The following is a 26609-nucleotide window of genomic DNA, read 5'->3' as shown; positions in this document are numbered from 1 at the left end:
TTTGATAGAATATAGAAGATCCTTAATTCCAATGAATTTAGAGGAGACAATTGGCCAGGTAGAGGAGAGATACTGTGACTCTAAGGAAAACACCTTATCGTTAATTGGTTGTAAGAGAATCTGCTTAGGAAAACTTTATTTTAGTAATTAGTTCTTGAAGGCTTCATTTTAATTTTGAACTTCTAATCCTGTAGCATGAACTTAATTTAAAAAATGAAAGTAAAACCTGTACTTACCAGGGGAAAGATTCATGCTCTGAGACTGAAGGTCAAGTACTCATGGAGTGACCCTTTGCAGGAATGATAATGTCTTACTCTGTGAAATGAGCTAAAAGGTTTTTGGATTTACAGCAGAAGTACTTTGCTAGAAATACTATTTGTATTTGGAGGAAGAAGAATGTGAGGGTTGGAAGGTTCCATGTAGCTAGTACAAAAGTGAATTTAAAAAGAAAGTAGTGTCTGATACTGCTGAATAATGGTTGTTTGGAGGAATGATCCGCATATTCTGTTCAATTCTATTCAAATTTATCTGAAAATATGTGTTTTTATACCCTTTTTTACAGTGGTACTGAAGGACTTCATCTGGCTGTGTTGCATTGTAGAAAACTCTGTGTGTATGCTGTTTCAGGTTAGTTAACAGATCCAAGCTTTCTAGTGATTTTAAGTGTATTCTAAAGTTTGGATAATGTTAAACTTGGCATATACAGTATTTGCTGGTCATTGCTGAAGATCTGCAGTCATGTTCTTTCACCCAAGCCCATGTGTGAAGAGGAGACATTAGTAATTAGGTTTAGCAGAGGTTTGCTGGCCTGCTCCCTGCCTGAGATGCAGTGATGTGTGTGATAGTCTGTGGTTAGCAGTGATTGTGGGCAACTAGTTCTTATTATGGTTTTATGAAGTGGTGTTATTGTCCAACGTGCTAATGCACAAATGGCTGTATAATGCCAACATACTTAGCTCTTTAAAAATAAACAATTACTATTCTTTCTGAACTCAGAAGTCCAGATAATTTTTTAGAAAGCCAGAACATTGGTAAGGTAGCCCATGAGAAGACAGGAGGTTTATACTGGCAAGAAGGTAAAACCACTGTGTTTTGTCTTAAATCCTCTTTCTTCTACTGCCTTTGGCTGGAAATTCTATATGATGTATTCTCTCTGTATGTGAAGAGCCCAGTCATGGAATACATATTCTGTGCTTTGATTTTTTTTTTGCTTCTATATACTTAGAGCAAAGCACAGATTTAAGAGATTTATTAATGGTACACCCATCTTCAAAATTCAATATGCAACATGGTGTTGTTAATTTTCTCCATGCAGGGACACACTCTGTGATTTCTTTCATTACAAGAGCATGGTTTTCTTGTAGGAGCAGCTTGTTTCCTATTTACAGTCTTATAGTTAGGTTACAAAAATGTGCTCTCTATGCATATCTGGAGGCATCTGTCAAAGTGGTCATTTATGAGGAGGGATTCTTAGAGATGTACTGCAGTTTTTGTGCTTTCTCTTTGCTGTAATAGTGTTTATGCTTTAGGATTGTAGCCTACCTGTATAATTTTTATTAAAACAATTTATTTTAAAATTTGCATTGAGAGCATATGATAGTAAGTCTAGAAGTCTTTAGCAGTTATAATTTGCTGTTTGGTCTACATGGCTTAAGCAGTTAAGTAATAGTAGAAGTAAAATTTTGTTATCTTTTAATAGACTTTTCTTACTAATCTGTAAGCATTCATGCTTTAATGGTAATTTCTGTCATCTGAGTAGGTACTCTCAAACAAGCTCCTTTGAGAAATAGCTATCATTACTTCTTTATGCTTTTAAGGCAAATTGCACTTTCATAAAGTGGAATCTTTACTTGCTTTGTACATGTTAGCATATCTGTTATTCATAATAAGAAACACTGTGCTGCTTCTTTTGACAAATGAAAGCATCCTTCAGGGCTGACTAAGGTATGGTCTTGATATTGTATTACAGTCAATATACACAGACTGACTACTTTCTAACTTGTTTATCCTGAAATACTGCTTATTATCTAGTTACTACTCAGCAGGGCTTTTCCCCTCATGTCTATTCCAGTCTTTTCCCTCACGTGGGCCTGCTTTAGGGGTAATTGTTTAAAACTGATTTGATTGGAGAAATTGCCTAAAAGGTTACCATAAGGTACAAATATTTCATAGAATGTTGTTCATAGAAAGTTGTTGTTGGAATAATCTTTCTATAATTAAAGCTGTGGTAAGATTTAGCACAAAACACCTTTTTCTCAGCTGATGTGATTGTTCTCAAAGGTTTTGGTTTACTTTTTTTTGTTTGCTAAGATTAGTCCTTAAGTGTTACTTTATATAGTGAACTTTACTTTCTTCATGGGGTTCGGGAAATCTCAAAAGAGGAATTTGAGTTTCTTTAGAAAGACTTTTATTTTCTGCTAGTTCCTTGAAGGAGTCAGGAAGTTAAAATTCATGCAGACCTTTTCAGAGAATGTGACGTATATCGCAAAATTATTTTTTTTAATGTATGTTTATCTTTTATTTTTGCATTGCTGATCACTCCATTCAATTTCAGGCCAAGTAAAGGCAACTGCTAAGTGTGTCCTAAACACAGCTTTGTCAAGTGGTAGCTAATGATCAGCTACAGCTTAATTTGAGACAGACTATTGCAGCTGGAGCTGGCTGTTGTCTGTAGTATATTTACCAAATAGCTAGAGAATAATAAGAATTCCCCTTTGAGCAGGGGGGATCAAAGCGTTTTTCCCCAATCTTAGAGGTTTGCTCAACATGACAAATACATCCAAGTAATAAAATCTCAGCCTTTTACAAGGTTTTATACCATGTTTAATATTATGAGACCTTATTTTTGGTTCTGGCATTTAGGAATTTTGTAGCTTGGTGTTTTTTTTTCCTCAGGAAGCAGCTGTGTGAGCCTACATAACTCAAAAGTCACTAGAAATTAAGTTACATTTTCTTCAGATTGTTTACACTGATACTCCTTTACTTCTTCCACAGTGTGTGGTTCAAATTAATAAATATTTACCCTTTGTTTTTTTGTAGGAACTCAGGGGAATGTGGAGCATGGGAACCAGTATCAGATTAAACTGATGTATGAGCACAATCTTCAGAGAACTGCTTGTAATATGACTTATGGTCCATTTGGTGGTGTAAAAGGTAAGCTCCTTGTACATTCTTTATAATTAGTTGTTTAACTGAATTTTGAAAGGCAGCATGATGCTACTGTCTATAGCCAAACATTGTTCTATGCATGATGGTACTTTTTATCTGGTGCATGTTGAAATAAGTGAAGAATATTAAATGCAGAGTAGGTTTTTTTTTTTTTTCTCACATTTTGAACTGGATATGAGTTTACAAGGATAATATTGATTTTAAAAAATGTGACAAATTTCCACGCTCTTCCCTTGTTAAGTACTTCAACATCTAAAAATGTTTTCTTCTGTACTTTAATTCTGTTTTACTTTTCTGTGCTTGTGGACAAATGAAAAAGTTAACATCTTCTTTTGCTGAACCTAAGGAATCAAGTGTCTTGAAAGATATGTAATGCAGACCTAAAAAACTACTTAAACTTAGATTGGGAAAAGAGAACAGTGGACAATAATATTTATGGTGTATTTGTGGATTTGAACAAGTTTAATAGATATCAGTATTTTTTGAACTTGTGAACTTGTTTTTTTGTTCTGATGTGGAATCATTTAGATTGGCTTTGCATAACATCTCCTTTTCTTCAGAAGTAATATTTGTGGGGGTGGCAGTCATCAGCTAAAGTAGTGTCACTAAACTGTTGACAGAGTGATAAGTCACTTTCCAAGACAGAAAGTCTCCTGCATCAATATGGCAAATATGTGCAGACAATCCCTCAGTTCTGTGCCTATAATAACTTTCCAGTAATAATGCTACATTGCCTTACCCTAAACTCAGGTTTGTCCCTGAGCTTAAATTCAGCTGACCAAAATCCTTACTGATTGAACAGAATTTCACCTACTAATTTCTTACAGCTGCCTTGGGGAAAAGGGTCAACTCATGTGGGTGACAAGGTATAAGGGCTATGAGTATCTTGAGGAGTGAGTGTGTATGGTATGGGCATTTTCCTGTTAAAAGCAGAATACACAAAGACGATACAGAGGTTCCTAAATCTGAGAAGAGGGAATAATGTTCTCTGACATTCTACAGTGGAGTTGCAGTAACAAATGGATAGGGGATAGTAAACTAAGTGTTTTGAGTGTCTGGAATGGTTCAGAAAGAATAAAACAGGTAAACATGTACCACCATGCAGTTCTGCAGAAGAAAGTCTCTGGATTTTTGACGTGCATGTTTGTTTACCATGGAGGTCTGGCCACCAGCTCAGTCTTGATGCCAGACTGGTCTTGTGAGCTGTGGTGGATGCAGGTAGTCCGATGAAGGTGTCTGCAAGCTAGGGAGACAGGTGGTAATGTTTACCCTATAACCTACTCAGCAAGCCAAACGCTTTTCAACACCTAGGGTGGTTAAAATGAGGGCAAATCTGACGGTGCAGTGCCTTTCCTGGGGCTTTCGCCTGCATATCCTGGCCAGCTCTGGCACCGACGTCGCAAAAAGGTATGGTTCTGTATTTGGGAATACAGTTCCGATCCTGTGGGTCCTTGCCTTAGCAGAAGTGTGAACCATGCGAGAAATAAAGGGATGGAACTCCGGTGGGGAACTTCAACTGGGTTTTATTAAATGTACACAACTTCCTTTTACCCAGGAGTCAGCCTGCCGAAGCCAACTGAAGCTGGGGGTTTTCACCTTAAATGTGGGGGTGGGGGAGTGGGGAGGATACAACTTGAAACCAATCCAGAAGGGAAGGGAGTGACCCTGAACTGAAATGTCAAACTATAGAACAAATCATGAAACACAGGGGGAAGGGGAACCTGGACCCTACCAATCACTCAAAATCTTCACCAGAACTTTCTAGAGATCAGGGTGAGGCTTCAAAGTGACAGGCAGGACCCAGGTGTCACATAACAATGATGGATTGATAAATAACTGGGGCAAACCATTATGGGACAATACATGGACATATGGGAAAAACCATTCCGAAACAATAAGAGACAATCAGGTATATATAAAACTGGGAAAACTTCAAAACACACCACTACACCAATCCTGACAAAGCAGCAAGATCAGCAGAAGGAACTCTGGTAAGTTCTGTAAACTTTTCTGAGTTTTCTGTGTTAGCATGTCGTGCTAATTACCTTTTCCTTTTTTCTTTACCATGTTCCAGTTCACATAGGTGTGTTTATTACTGTTGGACAAAGAATGAGCTCAAGTCATAAATAAACGAAGAAGGCAGGGATTTACGTTATGTAATGAATAATACATGTTCATATTGTAAGATCAAGATGCTTTCTACTTAAGACCTAAATCTAGGAAAATTATAGTGAATGTTCAGGTACTTGATAGGAGGCTGGGTAAGGCATGTGTTGAAGCATCCGAGAAATTGGCAAAATGGTCACTGAGGAAAGTTCTTTTTGGGAAATGAAGGAATGTTCTTTTTTCGGTAGATTTCCTGGACCGAATGTTTTTTTTATGTGACTTTCCTGGACTATCTGATTAGATTTCTTATCAAGGACATGTTTTTAATCTTGCCCCAAGCCTTTTGCAGTGAATCTATTTCAGGTTTAAGTACCATTTTTAATATCTTGTTCTGTCCTTGAGGCTTATGAAGGACATTATTGTGATTTTATTTCCATTTTGCAAGACCAGCCAGAGTGAACCATAAAGGAGATCTATCAAGTGCTGCTAATTTTAGTAAAAAAATGCCTGTCCTGGTCTAGCCTGCCATGCTATCTATGTGTATTTGTGTTTGACATATGTTTTGGTGTGCCATTGACAGTTTGTAAATAAACAAACAAACATTTATTTTTTTGCCATCAGCCTTCCACAGGCTTCTCTGGAATTCTTTTTAGGCATCTGCTAACTATGTCTCTTGCCTTCAGCAGAGGTTAATTCATGGTGGTGCTGTAAGCCTGCAGCAATGAGCTTGCTTTGCTAACAGTCTGCCTTCTGCGTCACAGTCTGGAAGTAGAATAAGAAAATACGGGGAGAGTTTTTGCATTTATTGCAGTCTGTTACTACTGTGACTAACATGTATCTTACTGCTACACTCAAGCATGTTTGAAACAATGTGAGGGTGAAGGAGGCCCTTCACAGGTCATGTTCACAGAGCTACTGAAGCAGACACAGGAGAATGGCAGTTGAACAGAAGGAGGAAAGCATGCATACAGGGAAAGTGTAACATGGGAGTGTTGAGGAGGAGGGTGAATGCCAGTTCCCCAGGAACAGGATTTTTCATCTGAATAAGCAAAGAATGCTGTAGGAGTTGACACAGAGAGCTTGATTTATGAAGTTGCTCAGATCTCTTGCTGAAGGTTATGCTTTTTTTTTTTTTTTTTTTTTTTTTTTTTTTTTTGAGCTCCTAATTCTATACCTTCAGTGGTAAAGCTGTGCATTCTACTCAGCCATATGATTTAACACTGACCAAAGAAAAAAAAAGAGTTTACAGTCCTGAGGGGTATGGGACAGGTGAAAAGTAAACTCAGGACCATGAACTTTAGGCAAGCAAACTTCCCACTCTTCAAGGAGTTAGTTTGACCCCTTGTGAATTGGCCCTCAGGGACCAGGAGTCAGAAAATGGCAGATCTTCAAGGGTGCCTTCCATAGAATGCAAGAGCTCAGGATCCCCAGGTGTGAGAAATTGGGAAAGGAAGGCAAGAGATGGACATGTCTGAGTTGAGACCTGCTGGTCAAACTAAAGGGCAAGAAGGAAATGCACAGCCAGTGGAGACAGGGAGAGGTGACCTGGGAAGAAGAATATAGGGATGCTGTCTGGTTGAGTAGGGATGGGGTCATAAAAACCAAGGTACAGATGGAGATGAACTTGTTGAGGGGTGCAAAGAGCAACGAGAAGGGCTTCTGCAGGAACATTAACCAGAAGAGGAAGGTCAAAGGAAGCAACATCAGCAAACTGGTAAGAGTGGATGAGTGGAAGGTTGAGGAACTCAACAACTTTTTTGCTTCAGTCTTCACTGGTAATCTGGCTTCCCACACCTCTCAAGTGGTAGAGAACAGAATGGGGCTGGGGAACAAAGTCTCTCCCACGGCAAAGAAAGATTGGTTTTGTGACCACTTGTTAAAACTGTCTATGCAACCTGACTGAGAGGCATCCCAGAGTCCTGGCAAATTGTCCGATTTAATTGCCAATCTACACTCCATGATTCTTGAACAATCATGGCAGCAGATGAAGTCCAGGGTTGCTGGAAAAAGGGAAACATTGAATGCGTTTTAAAAGGGCTGGAAAGGAGCCCCCCAGGAAGTAGTGACCTCACCTCTGTGCCTGGAAACATCATGGAACAGAACTTCCTAGAAGCTGCACTAAGGCACATGGAGATCAGGGATGTGACCCTAGAGAAGCTAGTATGGCATCACTAAGGGCAAGTCCTGACAGATCAACTAGTGGCCTTGTGGTAGAATGCCATGGAGTGACTACATCAGTGGATAAGGTAAGGATTATGGATGTCATCTATCTGAACTTCTGTAAAGCCTTTGACACACTCCTCCACATTTGTCTCTTTGAACTGGGGAGAGATGGTTTTGATGGGTGGGTTGTTCACTGGATGACAAATTGATTGTATGGTTGCATCTAGAGAATCATAGAAAATCCTGAGTTTGAAGGCACCCATCAGGATCATCCACTCCAACTCATGACCCTGTGCAGGACACCCCAGGAATCACACCACATTAAGTTCATTCTTGAACTCAGACAGAGTGGCCACTTCCTGGGAAGCTTGCTCAGCCACCCTCTTGTGTGAAAAACTTCCTGATATTCAACCTGAACCTCGCCTGACTCACCTTCCTGTCATTTCTTCAAGTCCTGTCACTGATTACAAGAGTGAAAGATCAGTACCTGCTCCTCTCTTCCCCTCAGGAAGATGTTGGAGACCACGGTGATATCTCCTCCCAGTTTCCTCTTCTCTAGGCTGAACAGATCAAGTGACCTCAGTTGCTCCTTATAAGGCTTCCTCTCCAGATTGTTCACTATCCTATAGAAGTACAGAATGACAAGTCGTGCTCCTTGGGCATCCGTAGTAGGGCCAGTGCTCTTTAATGTTTTCATCAATAATCTAGGCAATGGCATTGAGTGCACCCTCAGCAAGTCTGCAGATGACACCAAGCTGTGTGGTGCAATTGACACACCTGAAGTATGGGATGCCATCCAGAGGCACCTGGACATGCTTGAGAAGTGGGCCCATTGGTACCTGAATAGGTTCAACAAGTTCAAGTGCAATGTGCTACACCTGGGTCTGGGCAATCCCAGACATGAGTACAGATGGGGAGATGAAGTCATTGAGAACAGCCCTATGGAGAAGAACTTGGGTGTTCTCATGAATGAAAACCTGGATGTGAGGCAACTGTTTGCACTCACAGGCTTGAAGGCCAAGTGTGTCCTGGTCTGCATCAAAAGCAGTGTGACCATCAGGGTGAGGGTGGTGGTTGTCTCCCTTGTGAGACCCCACCTCAGTGCTGCTTGTAGTTCTGGAGTCTTCATCACAGGAAAGACATGGACCTGTTGGGGCAGGTCCAGAGGAGGGCCATGAAGATGAGCAGAGAGCTCGAGCGCCTCTCTTATGAAGACAGGCTGAGAGACCTGGAGTTGTTCAGCCTAGAGAAGAAGGATTCAGGGAGACCTTGATGTGCTATTTAGGTGCTTAAAGGGAGCCTAAAGGAAAGCTGAGGACAAACATTTTATATTAAAAGAGGGACAATTTAGATTGGATATAAGGACAAAATTTTTTTACAGTGAGGGTGGTAAGACACTTAAGGTCAGATTGGATGGGGTTCTGAGCAACCTGATCTAGAAGATGTCCCTTCTCATTTTGGGGGAGGTTTGGACTAGATAACCTTTAAAGAACCCTTCCAACCCAAAGTATTCTATGATTCGATGATTTTAATGTCTCTGGAATTGTTTCACAACAGAAACAAACACCACTGGATGTGTATTGTGTTCTCATTCAGCATCTTCAATTTAAGTTTTTGATGTTCTGTCCCTGTTAGTTTATGGCAAGCTTAAACCCTTGTAATATTTTGGTCTATTTGACAGCACATCTCTTTGGCTGAAATCTGATGGAGATGTAAAACATACAGTGTACAACTATCACTTCTCAACTGTTGTTTTTTTTTTGTTTCTTGTAGTAAGAAAAAAGCTATTAGTGATTTCTCTGTAGGGAGTATGGTGAAGTAAAGGAACCTATTTTGTAGCCTAGTTTCTAAATTTCATTCTTGCTACTGTCTTCAGATTAATGATTTGATCTATGAGCAATTTTCACCTGTGGAAAAATGGAGACAGGTGTTCTCATAACAGGAACAGATGAAGAAACAGCAAATTTAAACAAAATTTATTCTCATCAAAGAAAGTTGAAACCTAAATTAAAGTAACTACTAAAACTGTGGAATAAAAACCCCAAAGACTGAGAAGTTGACCAGTGGCTTGCATAGATTAACAGTATACATTTTTCATAAAAATAGCAGAGTGTGAATTGTGGTTGTTACCACTAGATGGTCCTCTTCCAACAGTTACTGGTCAGCATTTCTAAAGCTGCATTTATTCTTGAACTGATTCTACAGGTGTATTTATTGCAACACTTAGTGAGGCATAGAAAGCACAAAAGCACTTTCTGAAAACCTCTATAGCTAAAAGTCTTTTATTGATTGAAACAAAATGTATTCTGCTGGTTGTAGAACTTTAGCAAAAAGGTGAAATGAAATTGACTCTTACTTTCAGCAGAACTATTAAAGGCTCAGGGGTGTGAGAAATAATGATGAAATCCCTTGTAAGTTTTTCTAGAATTCTAAACAAAGCTAATGGAAATGTTTAAAAATAGTAAATGGAAAACATCTATGAAGATGAAAATATAGAAGTCAAGCACAGTGTAGGCAGAGTTGGTTGTGACTTAGAACTTTAAAATCTGTGGCAAAGGGTTATAATGCAGATCTTTACATTTCTTTGGTGCTTTAGCTATACATTTGTTTCTGTCTCTGAACACTGGTGCTAAAATGAAAACAAGAAACTATCAAGAAGGGTCATACATAGGAAGATCAGCTATTGATTTTCTATTTAAAAACATCAGTACTGTTAGCCCAGACTTTCAAAAGCTGAACTTAAGACACTACCTTTGTTGTTTAGAATGTATGTCTCCTTTTCATTTTTCTGAACTCTTCCTCATGGTCTTAGAGCTATAAGTTGAGTTTGTGCTCCAGTGCTCCAATTCTAGCATATGGGTCATTTCAGAAAGGATGATTCATGATAAAATCATGAGTCAATTATGCTGAACCCTGCTTTTCAACCAAGTGAACTCTTAACCTAGCCACAAAATGTCACAGCCCTTGAGTAATGAACAGATTGTAAACTTCATGGTTTACTTCAGATATAAAATTTAAAGACCTTGATGGTACTCTACCTTAAGCTGTCTTTTTTTTTTTTTTTTTTTTTTTTTTTTTTTTTTTTTTTTAAGAAAATGAAGGTGAAAATGCATGTGTCTTTATGATTTATGTTACACCCTTACTTATGGTGAGGACTCAGCTTTACAAAACTTTTACTTTATATAAACCCATTCATCACATAAGTTTTATAAGGTCAGGTTTCACTATTATGGCATCATACAATTACTCCATCAGAGACTTCTGTGCTAAGAATTCAACTGTCATAAGATGAAGTGATATTTGCTGATAGTTTACACTAGCTTGGAAAATATTTTCTGTTTTCACATCTGTAGTATGTTCTGAGTCTGAGTCAAATACCAATGACCTGGTATTTGGCTCAAGCTCATACCTTAAGATGATGAGCTCATTAGAGAGGTTAAGTTTGGAGGCAGCCTGGGCTGTGGCAACAGCCTGGTTGAGTTTGTGATCTCAAGGAGCATGGTCTTGGCAAGAAGGAAAGTCAGGACCCTCAGCTTTGGAAGAGTGAACTTCCTGATGTCTAAGGAGTTGGTGAATGAGATGCCCTGGAAAACTGTCCTTAGGGACAGTTAGCTGGCCAGAGCTGTCACTTTTCTTGGAGCACAAAGCTCTCCATTGCAATGTGTGAGAAATCAAGCAAAGTAGGGCAGACACTGGCATAGGTGAGCAAGGATCTTGTCTTTAAACTGAGAAGTAAGAAAGAAATGCATAGCCAGTGGAAACAGAAGAAAGGTGACCTGGGGAGAGTACAGGGGTATCATTCAGATGTGTAGGGATGGGATCAAGAAAGTCAAAGCACTGATGGAACAGGACTTGGTGAGGGGTGTGAAAAATAACAAAAAGCTATTCTTTAAGTATACAATGCCAGAAAAGAAAGGCCAAGGGGGGTGTACTCCCTAGTAAATGACAAAGGAGAACCAGCAACAACAGATATGGAGAAGACTGAGGTACTCAATGAGTTTTTTGCCTCAGTCTTCACTGACAGTCAGGTTTCCCACATCTCTCAAGTCCCTCAACATCTGGTGGGAGTTGAGGGAGCCAAGTCCCTCCTGCTGTAAGCAAAGAGCAAGTTTGGGACTACTTGACGAAACTGAATAGTGACAAGTGTGGGGCCTGATGACATGCATCCCAGGGTCCTGTGGGAACAGACTGATACTATTGCAAAGCCACTCTCCATTGTATTTGAAAAGTCATGGCAGCCAGGCAAAGTCCTGGTAACTGGAAAAATTGGAAATATCTCTCCTATTTATAATAAGAGGAGAAAGGAAGATCTGGGGAACTACAGACTAGTGACCCTTTCTTCTCTTCCTGGGAAAATTATGGAGCACATCATCCTGGAAGCAGTGTTAAGGCTTCTCCAAGGGCAAACCATATCTGACCAATCTCGTGGCTTTCTATGATGGAGTTACTGCTCCAAATGCTTGACAAAGGGCAGTGTATGGATATCATCTCCCTAGGCTTCACTAAGGTGTTTGACATGGGCCCACATGGCATCCTTAACTCCAAACTGGAGAGATGTAGATTTGCTGGATGGACTGTTCAGTGGATAAGGAATTGGCTGGATGGATGCAGCAGGAGAGTTGCGGTCAATGGCTCTATGTCCAGGTGGGGGCTGGTGACAAGTGGTGTATCTTAGGGGCTCTGTCTTGCTACCAGTGCTCTCCAGTATCTTTGTCAATGATGTAGACAGTGGCATTGAGTGCACTCTCAGCAAGTCTGCAGATGACACCAAGCTGTGTGGTGCAATTGACACACCTGAAGTATGGGATGCCATCCAGAGGCACCTGGACATGCTTGAGAAGTGGGCCCATTGGTACCTGAATAGGTTCAACAAGTTCAAGTGCAATGTGCTACACCTGGGTCTGGGCAATCCCAGACATGAGTACAGATGGGGAGATGAAGTCATTGAGAACAGCCCTATGGAGAAGAACTTGGGTGTTCTCATGAATGAAAACCTGGATGTGAGGCAACTGTTTGCACTTACAGGCTTGAAGGCCAAGTGTGTCCTGGTCTGCATCAAAAGCAGTGTGACCATCAGGGTGAGGGTGGTGGTTGTCTCCCTTATGAGACCCCACCTCAGTGCTGCTTGTAGTTCTGGAGTCTTCATCACAGGAAAGACATGGACCTGTTGGGGCAGGTCCAGAGAAGATCCACAAAAACAATCAGAGGAGTGGAACATCTCTTCTCCAAAGACAGGCAGAGACAACTGGGATTTTTCAGTCTGGAGAAAAGGCTCTAGGGAGACCTTGTTGTGGCCTTACAGTATTTAAAAGGGGCTTACAGAGAAGAGGGAGTGTGACTTTTTACGAGGGCTGGTAGCAATAGGGCAAATGGGAATGGTGTTACACTAAAAGAAGAGAGGAGTTGCATCCCTGGGATTTTTCAAGGCTAGGTTGGATGGGTCCCTGAGCAACCTGACCTGGTGGGTCCCTGCAATGAGCAGTGACATCATCAGCTTGACCAGGTTGCTGTGAGACCTGTCCAGTCTGATCCTGAATATTTCCTGGAATGGTGCATCCACCACCTTAGCACACAATCTGTTCCAGTGTTTTACCACCCTCCTTATTAAAATATTCTTCCTTATGTCTAATCTAAATCAACCCCTTTTTATTAAAACCTTTACCCTTTGTCTTATAACAACATGCTCTTCTAAAAGCTTGTCTCCATAAATAATTTAAAATGTTGTACTTGGCTGGTATACCCTAAGTGATGGAAATTGTTTTTGCTGATTGAAAGTCACTGCTGATTGAAAGCTTCTGATAATTAAGTTTCATGTTTTTCCATTGTTAAGGATAGGTATGGAGTGAAGCAAATGAACTGGATATAGTGTTTTAGTTGAGAATTCCTTTTCTTCTTCTTTATCACACAGTGTGCCTCCAATTCAATTTCTAAGGTATAAATCTGGTGTTAATCTAGAAGTAGTCAAGTCTTATTAAGCAATATTCTATACATTATTTAGTCTTAATAAAGTTAAAGCAATGTTAATTGAAAAACAGTGAGAAGGGTTTTTTTCTGGTAGCTAGGTAGTGATTGGATTTTGAGCCAGTATTGTTACATTTTGTGATTGATATAATTCGGTCATAATTTTATATAATTCCTATCTTTTGTTTTTTATGGTTACGCCAAAATCATGTAGGTCTAGTTATTTTAATTAAAATAGTGATGAATTTTGGTTAATCAATTTACTAATGTTGACATCAGTTGTGTGGAATAGTAGTAAACTATCTTCATGTAAAAATATTAAAACTCATTATAGATGCATGATCACACAGTGATTAGTTGAGATAATTATCAGCTGCTTAAGAATCTCATGAATTTACATATTGGCACAGTAAAAGATTTGCAGGGAATGGGCATGAAGCAAAAGTCATTTTTGACTCAGTGCAAATAAATTCATATTACTTAAAAATTAATATTTTTGTCTTTCCCTAGTATGATGTTTAGGTAATTGGGGCTGAAGTTACCCTAATTTGTCCCTACTACATACAGAATAAACTCTTATCTGTGCCTTGACTTTGTCATGTCCATATTGAAGGTATTTAGACGTGGCATATTTTCCTGCCTGTAGAGGAATCTGAGAAAGAAGACAGTAGTTTGGAAAATGACTCTTACTCCTCCTTTACCATTTTCTGTTGGATGAGTTAGGACTTAGCCACTTCATAATATTAGCTTAAGTCCTTCTACATCTTGAGAAACAGTCAATGTACTTCTTGTGCCTGACTGTTCTTAAAAAGAGAGATATACTGGTGTGGAACCTGCTTATAAGAAATGACGGTATTATGCTTTTTATAGTGGAAGAAAAGTGCCCTTATTTGTTCTTTGAAAAAGTTTGCAGATCAGGCCACAATTTCATTCTTCGCCTTGTTCACCTTGAGTCAGATGTGACTTATGTTTGAGGAGAGTTTATGCAATAAATTTCTGCTGAAGTAATGCAAGGAGTAGAGAAGGGCTTTAAAGTAAAAATAAAGCCACCGTTACATGAAACTTAGGCAGCTTTACAGATTATCGCATAAATTTCCTGTGGTCAGTTGTGCATTAGACTAAATGCTGGGCAGGATAGTAGCTCATATATGAACAAACAATGGTGTGTAAGGAGTGAATACTGAAGCTCTCTGCTTTGAGGACTGGTGAATTAAGTGCAGGTTTCCTGAGCTGCTCTCTGAAGTGCTTAGGTAGTGTGTGAATGAATACTTCCAGTTTTCTTTTCTTTCTTTTTTTTTTTAAATTTTCTATTTTTCAGTTTTAAAGGTTTTTTCCATCTTCTTAAGAACTAAAGAAGCAGCATATTGACAGCTTACTAGTGGGGGACAGAATCTATTGGGCTGTTCTTGAATAGAATACTAATTTTGTTTAGTTAACTTTGCTTTCTTCGCTGTTGAATTATTTTTGAATGGGGTTTACTTACAGATAATGGTTTTGCACTGCAAAAGGACTGTTACTGCTTTATGTGATTCCACACACTTGTGTTATCTAATAGTTAAGTAATAAGTGAATTAACCTTAATTAAATAAGTTAATTAAGAGTTTTCTGTAACTCTTCAAATGAGTTGATAAATTATTTAGTATTGGATTCCCCTAATAAGCACAGGCCTTGAAATTTACATTTTTACCTGAAGCTTTAATGCCTTAAGTCAGCTCCAGAGTAGTTCAGATTTATTTGAAGTTGTTTCATGGAAACTCTACCAATAAAAGCAGATAATAAAACAATAGCAAAGAGACGGAAAAAAGAAAACACAGCTTTGACATGACAATGTTACAAGCAGAAAAGTGTGAAAATACCTTGAACCTATAATTTTCTCAGCAAATGGCCTTGAATTCATTTTACTTTTATTATTGCACTGGCCTAGAGGCAAAGTATGTTTGACTGTTACAACAAAGAGGGTGCTATATGGAGGAATTTTTTTAATAATGAAATACAACATATGCATAAACCATGCAACCCTGTAACAGGAAACTTTGTGAGGAGGGTAGAGTGTGTTTAACTTTTCTACAATTCTGCAAGAATAAATTTTATTAGGTGTTAGTCAGAAAAAAATTATCAGCTGAGTTTTATGCTGTAAGGTGAAATTATTCTTATGACTATGTTTAAATACTGGAGCAGTATAAATTCAGACTTTGATTTATTGGCTAGTTCTGTTAAGGAGCATAATATTTAATGGTCGCCTTCCTGTTAAATTGCTTCTGCATAAGGGCAGATTTTTGGAGAGGTTTGGGCTTTGAAATTTTATCATGGAGTAGATCTGCTGATGACTACTTCCAAATGGTTTCTCACTCAACTTTGGAAAACTTAGTGTGTTTTTTTTTTTTTTTTTTTTTTTCTATTAATAATTGAGTTAGAGCCTCTTCTCTAAATTGAACAATTGAATGAAAAATAATCAAGGAAAATATTCTCTGAATCTCTTACCATCCATTTCTTTTTACCTTCTCCAGGTCTTCTTAGCAGTAATGATTGTAGCCTAATGATCACAGCCTAACTGAAATAAAAGTTCTCATTGCCTTCAGTATGCTAGAACTTTGCCTCAATTATGAATTCCTAGATAAATCTCTTAACCAGCAATTTGTTTAGAAAAAGAGCTATAATTTAAGTGAAGTAAAATCAATTGCAGAAGTACATAACTTTGGGAGCAGTTGTATATGTAAGTGATAGACTTGTTTTTCAAAACTTCGGTAAGTTATGTATGACACTTTCTCTAATTTCCCTTGTTGAAGTATGGTGCCCAAAAGTGTGCAGTCACTGAGCACTGGTAGTATAAAATGTTTTGTATTTTTCATGTGGGGTTACGGCTTCTGCAGTGCTCCTGCCAAGAGTCAGTGAGGTCCAAGGCAGAACAATAATTACCTCATATATTTTTAATCGCACGTGTATATTAATTATGACCTAATCTATCTTTTGTCGTTTTGATGACATATTGTTGACTCATTTTAATTCATCATCCTATTCTAATCTCCAGACTCTTCTTCTTAGTGGTATTGCCTGCCATTCTCTGGTTTCCTGTGAGTCAATTGTCTGAGATCACATCAGATGTTTTATTTCAGTTTAGAGATGCTGTCTCTAAAGTTTAGAAATGCACTGTATGTTATTACCTTATCTAATAAATAATTTGGCATGATGAATTTTCTGTTACTTCAAACCTATGTACAGCTTTATTATTTACATATGTACTTTCTTATTTAAATGTTCCAGCATTTCATGTGAATGCATTTGTCTGTAAGATTTGTTTGCTGCCCCATAGATTTTCCTTCAAAAGAATGCAGTTTTAGTTTCTAATTATTTAGTCTATTTTGTCTTCTCAAGGGGTCTTTCAGAAGTGTGTATATGTAGCTTTTGTTTATTTTTCCAGTGGTCATCAGTGATTACTCCATTACAAAAAAGTCTCCAATCCATAGGAATTTGTTTGGAGAGTCACCAAACTCTTCTTAGTTGCTTTTCCTAGAGGGTTGAAATGTACCTTGTACAAGCTATAATGCTTTATACTAATTTTACTTTGGGTTATTATGTTTGATGCAAATAATTCCTATAAAAATCACTCTACTACATAATTGCGGTAGCTTAGTCCCTATGTGCCACGCAGCTGCTCACTCACTTTCTCCCACTTCACCCTGGTGGAATGGGGAAAAGAATCAGAAAAAGGTAAAACCTGTGGGCTGAGACTAGAACAGTTCAAAATTTGAAATGAAGTATGATGATAATAGTAATAAAAAGAAGAGAGAAATAAAACCCAAGGAAAACAAATAATGCACAGTACAGTTGCTCACCATCCACTGACTGGTGCCCAGCCTGGCCCACATGAGCAATCATCCCCTTTACAGCCAACTCCTCATGTGAGTGTTCTCAGTGTGTTTCCAACAGTCTTAAAATACAGGATAACAAATTGCTCCTGCTTGTTAAACCTGTGATGTCTTCTCTGAGATTGCCAAGAAGGAAACTGATAGAATGATGATTTTTTTGGTAGAGATGTAATTCACTGACTCATTTGACCACAAAGTAAGAGTTAAGCTTTTCTGTATGTTGGTTACTAGCCTAGGATATATGTAGACAAATGACTTGAATATGAAAAGTGGCTGTGTTTCCTTGGCATTTTTAGCAAATTAAGTCAAGCTGTTTATTTCTAATTTTTAGGGTGTATTTGAAGATATATTGGACTTTCATCTAATACTCTGTGCAGTAAACCCTCACTTTTGTATTGTAAGCTTCTGACCATCTGACTTTGTTATAAATATTCTCAATGAGTTCTTTGGCTGTGACTGCAGTTATTCTGGAGATTATTCTTCAGTGCATATCTTTAACAATTATTTAGCTAAAAAAATTCGTAAATAATCACAAAGAGGGGGTAAAGTTGGAAGGTACCCCTGGAGATCACCTAGGCCACAAACCCTGCCTGTCCCTAGAGCATGTTACTTAGGGTTGTTTCCAGATGGCTTTTGAATATTTCCTGAGAGGGAGTCTCCAGAGATCTGTCTGGGCAGATTGGTCCAATGCTCAGCCATAGCATCACAGTAAAGAAGTTTTTCTTCATGTTCACGTGGAACTTCCTGTGTCCATCAGTTTCTGCCCATTGCCTCTCATCTTACTGGTTGGAACCACTGGGAGGAGTCTTTGTCCATCCTCTTGACATCTTCCTTCAGATACTTATGTTGATGAGGGCTCCTCTCAGTCATCTTCCTGAAACTAAATAGGCTCAGCTCCCTCAGCCTGTCCTCATAGGAGAGATGACCTTGTCCCTTAATCATCCTTGTTGCTCTCCCCTGGACCTGCTGCAGGAGCTCCATAATGCACTTGTACTCACGATCCCAGAACCGGACACAGCGCTCCAGATGTGGTCTCACCAGGATGGAGTAGAGGGGCAGGAGCACCCCCCTCAGCCTGCTGGCAATGCTCTTCCTAATGCATCCCAGGATAACATTGGCATTTTTGGCCACAAGGGCACACTGCTGGCTCATCTTGCTGTTTCTCCCAGGTTCTTCTCCACAGAACTGCTTGGACTAGCTGTCTTGTACCCATTGTCCCTCTAGGGCATGTTCCCCTGGGATTCTTCAAGAAGGTCCCTGAAGAGGTCAAAGTTAGCACTCCTGAAGTCCAGAGTTGTGATCGTACTCACTGGCCTGCTTCTTTCTCACAGGATACTAATGATCTCATTGTAGCCAATGCTACCCCTGACCTTCACATCTCTAACCATACATTCTGTGTTTGTTAGTAAAGGTGCAGCAGCACACCTTTCCTAGTTGGCTCCTTCATTACCAGTGCCAGAAAGTTATGGTCAGAGCTTTCCAAGAACCTCCTGGGTTGTTTATGCCTCACTGTGTGGTTCTTCCAGCAGATGTCCAGATGGTTGAAGTCCTCCATGAGAACCAGGGCCTGTGACTGTGAGGCTACTTCCAGCTGTCTGTATAAGACCTCATCTGCTTCCTCCTCCCCCTCAGGCAGCATGTAGCAATCACCTACAACACTGTCACCCTTAATAGTTTGTCCTTTAATCCTAACCTATAAGCTCTTGACTCACTCATCATCCTCCCGGAGACAGCTTCATTCATCAAAGAGCTTTGGGAAGTGCTTAGCAGTCATGAAGCTTCTCAGTCTAAGGAGACTATAAAAGGAGAAGTAGGAGAAAAGAGGGATCGTGTAGTTCTGTTTCATTGTAAGTTTTCAGGTCTGTTTAAAATGGAATTTTAAAGTTGATAGATTTATTTTGTGATGGTGACTTAAGATCTTACTGATAACTTTTGAAAGTCCTAAAATATTGAAAAATAGGGCATGTATTCAGCTTAACTCAGTGAAAGGTCTGCTTTTGATATATGATTCACTAAAAACATCATGTGCCTGAACTATTCAGTCAAATGTTACTGATTTCAAAGGGCAACTGGTGGCAGTACTTTTTTGTGGGAGACTTGCTGGTTCAGTAAGATGTTCTATAATATTTATGTAATGCATGATAGGTGTGTAACTTCAGATGAGAGCAGAAAGGTCCACAGACTGGAATTTCTCCTACTTGCTTTAGAAAAATGTGTGCCAGTGTTGTAATGCCTGTATGAATGCAAGGCTCTTAGAAGAAGATTTCTGCAGCTGCTAGGGCCCGAAAAGTAGTTACTGAACAAGTTATGGCAACAAACAGAATTTAAGTGGAAGAATTTTACCATATCTTCATGAATCGTCATAATTCGGACTGCATCCACACATACAGCCATTTTCAAGACCTCCTCTATTTATGCTATCTATAATTAATCTTCTGCATTAAAAAAGAGAAGAACTTTGAGTGACACTGCTTTCACAGCTGCCTGAACATTTTTACTGAGAATATTTCTTGCACTAGGTGGAAACATCCACTTTTAATTGGAGAAAAAAGATTCACTTAATATGGAAGCTGTAATAAGCAGATTTTTGTACTATAATCTGATTAGGGGAAGAGACTTTATCTGGCATGTGTACACAGTGCCAAATACTATGTTTCTTTCAGTAGGAATTTTAGTATGTTGGACGTTGCAGCTTTGATACTTTGAGACCTTTGTACTGCATGCTGGTCTATCCTACTCCTTTGAATTCATTCTAGTTAGTGTTTTTCCTAAGGGTCCTTCCACCACCTCAGGTTAATATGAGATTTAAAGGCATCATTCCCAAGTCACATGATTTAACTATGTCATCTTCTGTGGTAAGACTTGAATCAAGAACAAAGGAGTATATCACAAGTCTCTAAGGGACTAATTGTGTGAGTGAGGGCTGACTGGCCTTTGGAGATATTTCAGTAGCTCAAGATTCCCTTTCCATCGTAAATCCTCCTTATGTTTTATGGCAGGCAGAAATCTACAAGAGGTTAGAGTACAGTAGGGTGGGAGAGAAAAGCAAGGACTTTTTTTTTTCTTGTGGCAGCTCTGGTTCCATGCTTTACTATAACTTGACCAGAAAGGCTTCTTTACAGAGAGTGCTGTTACAGAGAGAGCATTTCTTGTGTTGGGACTTACGTATATGTTTTACTGCAATGCTTTAATATCCAGAATGGTTTAGGAAATAATTAAAGCTAACATCAGTAGAATAAGGACTTAGTGTTTTCCTTAAACTCTTTTAGTTTCCTAAAGTTCTTATCTTCCTATCTACTACTCTCTTTTTATTTCCTTCCCATGGTAGTGATTTTGTAATTCCAGCAGAAAAGCACCCAGTCATTGTCAGCTGAAATGTATGTACACTTCGTGCATCATTTGGGATGGGTACTTGCATTAGCACTGAGTGATGCAGGGCAATTTCCCTCTCTGTTTGTGTTCAGGGTATGGGCAGTCAGATCCTCTGGCCTAGGATAAATGGCCACAGCTGAATCCCTGAACTTTGATTCTTTCTGTAGTTATGCAAGGATAAGCCACCAGACCACCAAGCTGGTAAATTCAGAGTTCTTTCCGAATGTGCACTGACATGTGCTTCCTGCACTGGGTTAGGGAGGTGATGTAAGACCTGCCTTTTGCTAGGCATGCGTTGTTTGACGAACCACTCAAGTTATTTTCAAATGGTTTTTCCATTTGTCAGACCTGATTCCTGAAGTTCCTTTCTTACAGTTGCCCCAGATCTGCTTTGCTAAAGTAGCTACACTCAGCAGCAAGTAGAATTTTCCAAAATGGGTTTGAATGGGAGAAGTCTGTGTTCCCTATGCTTTGAGAAATTTCAGGGGCCAAATTCCAATTATGAAGGAAAAGGAAAACGTACTTGGTTGTTTCTAGTCAGTACAAGAACTTGTCTTCCTGTGTGTGGGAATATAGTTTATGTGCATCACTTCACTGGTCACTTTTTTATCATATTAGGAAAGCATTTCCCATGTGTCATTAGAGGGCTCTTAGGCTCCTGAGTGTGTTATAAATGCCAGTTTATCTTTTAGTTTTATTTCGTTGATGCTTCCTTCCACATGAGGCTTTTTTAGTAAGGTGTTTGACTACCATTGAAGGTGGTTAAAAGTTTTCTGTGCTGATGTCTTCCTAAACTCTGTAATTTATGAAGTTTTTTCTGATTTCCAATTTATCCCACTGCAGTTTTCATTGCCTGATTTCACATGGTGCTCAGGCCCTGTGATTACATAATGTACGTTTTATGAAAATGATTTGGTGCCAGAGGGGAACCTCAGAGTACAGGAAATCATTAACATGCAAAAAAACCTGAGGTCCAAAATAGTTTTAATTAGAAGCTTATTCCAAAAACTACCTCCTGCCTCTCATTTTATCTTTGCATTAGCTCTAAAAATACATTGTGGCTTAAAAGTATGATGTAAATATATTAATACCCTGCTAGAATAACAAAACTACAAAACAACAGTAGCTAGACTTGTGCTTAGAAGTAGCCCTTTCTGGCTAAGGGACATTTCTCTTGAGATACAAGCTGCTGAAGCCATGTAGAGTGCACTAAGTGACTCCATCTGATATGCAGAAAACACTGTTGTTTATATTTTCACTTTATAAATGTGTCACTGGCAAGGCCAACTGGCTGCAATAAGCTTTTTTGAAATGGTCATTTCTGGTTGAGTGTTTGGAGGACTGCATTTCTCAAAGTGAAATGTAAAAACTCCATTCACTAGACACACATTAAAAACAAATGGCTGAAGGAAATAAGTTGACCTATAAAAAGCTGGAAAATAAAACTCCATACACAATTTAATTTTCTTTAATTCTGCTTTACATGTAATAGTTTGGATAACTGGAGTTTGATCCACTAGTACGAGCTAGTTAAAATTCAAATTTGAAAATCAGTGAGTAGGAACAACACAAATAAGCTGAACAAAGTGGTGGGTATATTAAGATGTGCTGCTGTACTTTTAAAAGCTGAAAGAGTTTCAGTCTCGTGCCTCTGTTTCTTTAGACAGTACAGTTCAGTGCTGCAGTGTGCTTGCAGGTCATTGGAGCACTCTAAAGAACTTGTAATATGATGTCATGTCATACTCCAGTGTTCCACAGCTTTTAAAATGGGAGATTTTAACAGTGATATATGTGCACGATTGGGGATTATGAATGCTGAAGATGAATGCTTCCATTGTTTGGCATGACATGTAGCTTCATATATATTGCAGGAAGTGCTGTAGTGTTTCTCTTCATCACTTTCATGATGTTACGGAATTGGTAAGAATAAGATTGATATTTATAATACGGAGAAGAACAGAAGCTGTTACTACTTGTTAATTAAGCAGTAACCTCAATATTTGTAATGACTTTTTTTCTTGAATTGTAATAAAATGACTTAAAAAAAATTAATGCGTCAACTAGATTATCACTTCGTATCAATTGTATCTGCTATAGTTTTCATCAGAAGAGTAGAAATTAACAATTTAGTTGTATATTTTAGACAAGCTTAAACCCTAAAAATTGTGGATAGCAGTTGTGTTTGAAACAGTTTTCTCACCATTATCAGTATAATCAGGAGTACCTGAAAATTAATTCTATTACAAAATATATAAGATTTCTGTGGTAATAAGTGCATTCCCTTTGCAATTAAATGTCTTTTACTTTTGATCTACATCAAACAATGTTTAGGACTTTTCTAAATGTAGTAACAATATGGTAAAAATTTAAACATACATAATGTTGTTATTTTTTTCTGTGACTTAAATTGTTTCATTTACAGTTTTAATTTTTCATACTTGTTTTTTTTTTCTCTCTGACATTATATCTTTGTTTAAAAAAAAGGATGAAAAACAGGAAGCCTTAACCCCTAAGTACGAGTGTGTTCTGGTACTGTGCCCTTTAAAGTAAACATTTCAAGCTGCTATCTTTAATCGACTTGTCTTCAGGTTACAGGTGCCAGGGAGTTCCCCTGAAGTTAGATGCTGGAAGTTAAAGTTCAGGAAATAGGGCTGTCAGACAGCTGCAGATTTCCTCTGTGGCACGCTTCTGAGTAGGAGAATTCATAGGGTACTTCGGAAGGGGATTTGAAGATTCTCTATACCAAGTTTTTACAGGGTTGCATTCTTGATAAAGGCAAGAATTCAAAGGCATTCTTGATAGAGGTGGAACCAAACAGTTAGCTACTGTAAAGTGATGGGAGAACTTACGGTGCGCCTGGTGCTGAATGTGAATGTATGTGATTTTGAGGTTAACAGAGGTAGAATGGCTGTGGTCACACAGACACCCGGGTTATGAAGCACTGTTTTCTTGCGCGTCAAATAAAAATGCCACTAGGTTTTTGTAATAGCCAGTAACTATACTTCAAAATAACCATATCTGAGAGAGTGTGGTGGCAACCAGTGAGCTAGCACCTTTTACTGGATATCAGTATTTGTATTACTTTCTAAGGGAACTTTTACTGATCAATTATTCTTTTATATAGCTGGCTCGCTCATACTCTTTCTAGACTGCATCAGCAGTGTGACAATGATGTCAGCAGCTGTTGGGAAGTGGAAGCTGGGTATCGTTAACATTGGTAGCATACCAGTACAAAACTTCTCGATTTTCCCTGCTGGTTCCCAGTCTTTTCTGATCAGGGGCATGTGATAGGACTAAATCCTGTGAAATTTCAGAGCTTAGAGGAACAGAAATCCACTGTAGATGCCTTGGAGTAGTTCAGAGATAAAGGACAGAATGACTTCTTTGAATGTCTGATATGAATGGTTCTTCTCTTGTTATCATCTAGTCCAATCCCACTTCCTGAGCAGGTTTGGCTAGAAGTTGCTCAGGATTGTGTTCTGTTGTATTTTCTGTATTTCTATGGGACAAGATTTTACAACCTTTCTGGAAAATCGGCTGTAGTGTTTGATGACATTCACAGTAAAAAGCCAAACCGAAACAACAACAGCAACAAAACAAAACAACCAAAATCCTTCAACCTGTGTTCAGATAGAATTTCATGTGAAACAATTTGTTACTGTTTACTTTAGTCCTGCAAGTGGATGTCACAGAGAAGACTGTCTTGCTCTTGTCTTTTCACTAGAGACTGAAAGATTCAACTTTGCCTCAACCAAATGAACGTGAATTGCCCTTTCAAGTGTACTTTGTATCTGATGGTTGTTATTGGCAACAGGGTTTATGATGCGTGTTATGAGTTATATGCAGAATCTGGAAAAAAAGGATGGTAGATCTTAATTTTTAGAAAATGGGAAAATTTGAAAAAGAGATGGAGGAGGGAAGGACCCTGCTGATTGATCTTCCGTCTTTTTTTCTTTTTTTAAAATTTTTTTTCCCCTTCCCTGCTTTTACCTAAGCTAAATTTTTATTGTGAATTTCAATCACAAGGACAAGTAATGTGACGTACTTTCTTGCCTTTTACACTGCTATTTATTTTTAAGTAGTTAAAGTTTCTATGAAGAATCACAGTGGAGATGAACAATGTTTTGCACTGTACATTTGTTGCTTTTCAGATACTGACTATTTCTTTGACTTTTGTTACCTGTATGGAACTGCAAGAATGAAGTTTTAGTCTATTTTTGTTTTGCTTCACCTTCCTATGTTAGAAAACTTATTAAAGGATTTAGGGTGGAACTTAGTGAACGGACAATTTATTTGGGTCATTCATGCATGCAGACTCATTCCCGAGACAAAGTAGAGTATTTTAATTGAGGTGAATAGACATTTTGAATTACATTTGAATAGACAATAGACATTTGAATATTTCATGTAGTGTTTGCAAGATAAGAGCTTGTGAACTCAGGAGCATGCATCTATCAGCTTCAGAAAGTGTTAGTCTTAATGGTATATCTCTCTTTGAATGCCTAAAAATATTGTTTGCACGAATTACCCTTGCACATGAAGTGCAAACTGTGTAATCAGCTTCTGATCTCAAAATCTTCTCAATGAGACTTTGAATTTAGATTGATGTACTTGAGGCATGACAAACCATGTCCTATGACATGTCTTATGGCTGCTGAATAATGCATGAGGCTTGAAGTAATTTACTCCAAGCTGATTTTTTTATTTGATATTTTTTAGACTTGCTAGTATTACAGAGTTGGACTTTGTTTTTTCTTTCCTTGAAGACAGAAAATGTGAATGTAAAACATGGAAGACATTACCATTGTATTATTTTCACAACAATACATATTTGTAGGACTTTCTGTTATGTTGCTTAAATAGACTTGAAAAAATAGAATTGATTATTTTAAACCACAGCTGTTATGACTACTTGTAAAGTATGGAAGCATTTAGGAACCAGAATAAATTGGTGTTTTGGGAATATTGAAAGGTTTCTTTAAGCTGAAATTGTAATAGTTATATCCTTAGGAATTTTGTTTTGAAATAAAATATCGTGCTGTGGTGTGTTTTTTTTTTTTTTTTTTTTTTTTGGTTTGGTTTTTTTTTCTTTTTTTTAAGTGTATGCTGAATATTATTCCCCCCACAGTCTAGTTTGTTTATTTTAGAAAGTAAGCTTTTATCGAGGTTGGAATATTTAGTGTTTTTCCTCTTAGTAAACACTCCCATAAATGAAAATTTACTTTTGTTAGGATTACTTATGAGTACAAATTTAATTTAACTCACCATTTTAGTATTAAAACTACACAAATAACATTGCATTGTTTGCTTCGTATTTCTTTCTGTTGCTTCCCTTAGGTCGAGATTTGATCTGCATACAGTCCATGGATGGGATGCTCATGTTGTTTGAACAAGAAAGTTACGCTTTTGGCCGGTTTTTACCTGGTTTTCTTCTGCCTGGTCCATTGGCTTACAGCTCTCGCACAGACTCTTTCATTACAGTGTCTTCTTGTCAGCAGGTTGAGAGTTACAAGTATGTGTTTATGTTCAGTCATTATAGTATACTTCAGTGGTATCATTTAGAGGTAAACATTGAAAGTAATCTTGTTTAATTTTTAATGCCTTTACTGGAGTATCCAAAAGCCAAGTAGTTGCAGGAAAGATGTTATATGTTGCTGAGTGATTACCGTCTCAGTACAGTCATAGAAGAAAGTGTGCTGTGAGTCCTGAGGACTTTATGGTCCTATTTTATTTTTATAAAGGTAGTAAGTCTACTAGTTTATCAAGGCTCTGTTGCTCCCAAGTGCCAGGTTTTTTCCTTGCTTCAGTTCAGTCCAGTCTGTGCTTTCAGCATTGGAACATGGATGAAACTGTTGTGAGCTATTTTAGTTTGTGACCATATTAAGTTTATGGGTTCAACATTTAGAAAAACAGAACAATATGGAAAGTAAAGACTGCATAAGACTTTTCCACTTCCTTCAAGCACAGGGACTA

The 26609-nt window shown here is 38.3% G+C and overlaps 1 protein-coding gene across 9 annotated transcripts in view; it reads left to right on the top strand.

Moving 5' to 3' along the window:
- Nucleotides 1-26609, top strand: part of BBS9 (Bardet-Biedl syndrome 9) — a 286092-nt gene that overhangs the window by 5656 nt on the left and 253827 nt on the right. For 7 of the 9 annotated variants that reach the window (XM_066192448.1, XM_066192439.1, XM_066192413.1 and 4 more), the window contains 3 exons: nucleotides 563-627; nucleotides 3040-3153; nucleotides 25974-26148. In XM_066192448.1, the coding sequence (XP_066048545.1) occupies nucleotides 563-627; nucleotides 3040-3153; nucleotides 25974-26148 (354 nt within the window). The remainder of the gene's footprint in view (nucleotides 1-562; nucleotides 628-3039; nucleotides 3154-25973; nucleotides 26149-26609) is intronic. The other 2 variants (XM_066192465.1, XM_066192474.1) reach the window with 1 other exon arrangement.

Source organism: Chamaea fasciata, unplaced genomic scaffold (assembly GCF_029207755.1).
Source record: "Chamaea fasciata isolate MVZ Bird 193981 ecotype frontalis unplaced genomic scaffold, bChaFas1.0.hap1 SCAF_1, whole genome shotgun sequence".
Lineage (NCBI taxonomy): Eukaryota > Metazoa > Chordata > Aves > Passeriformes > Sylviidae > Chamaea > Chamaea fasciata.
The sequence above is the reverse complement of the archived record's forward strand: the minus strand, read 5'-3'. Positions and strand labels throughout refer to the sequence as shown.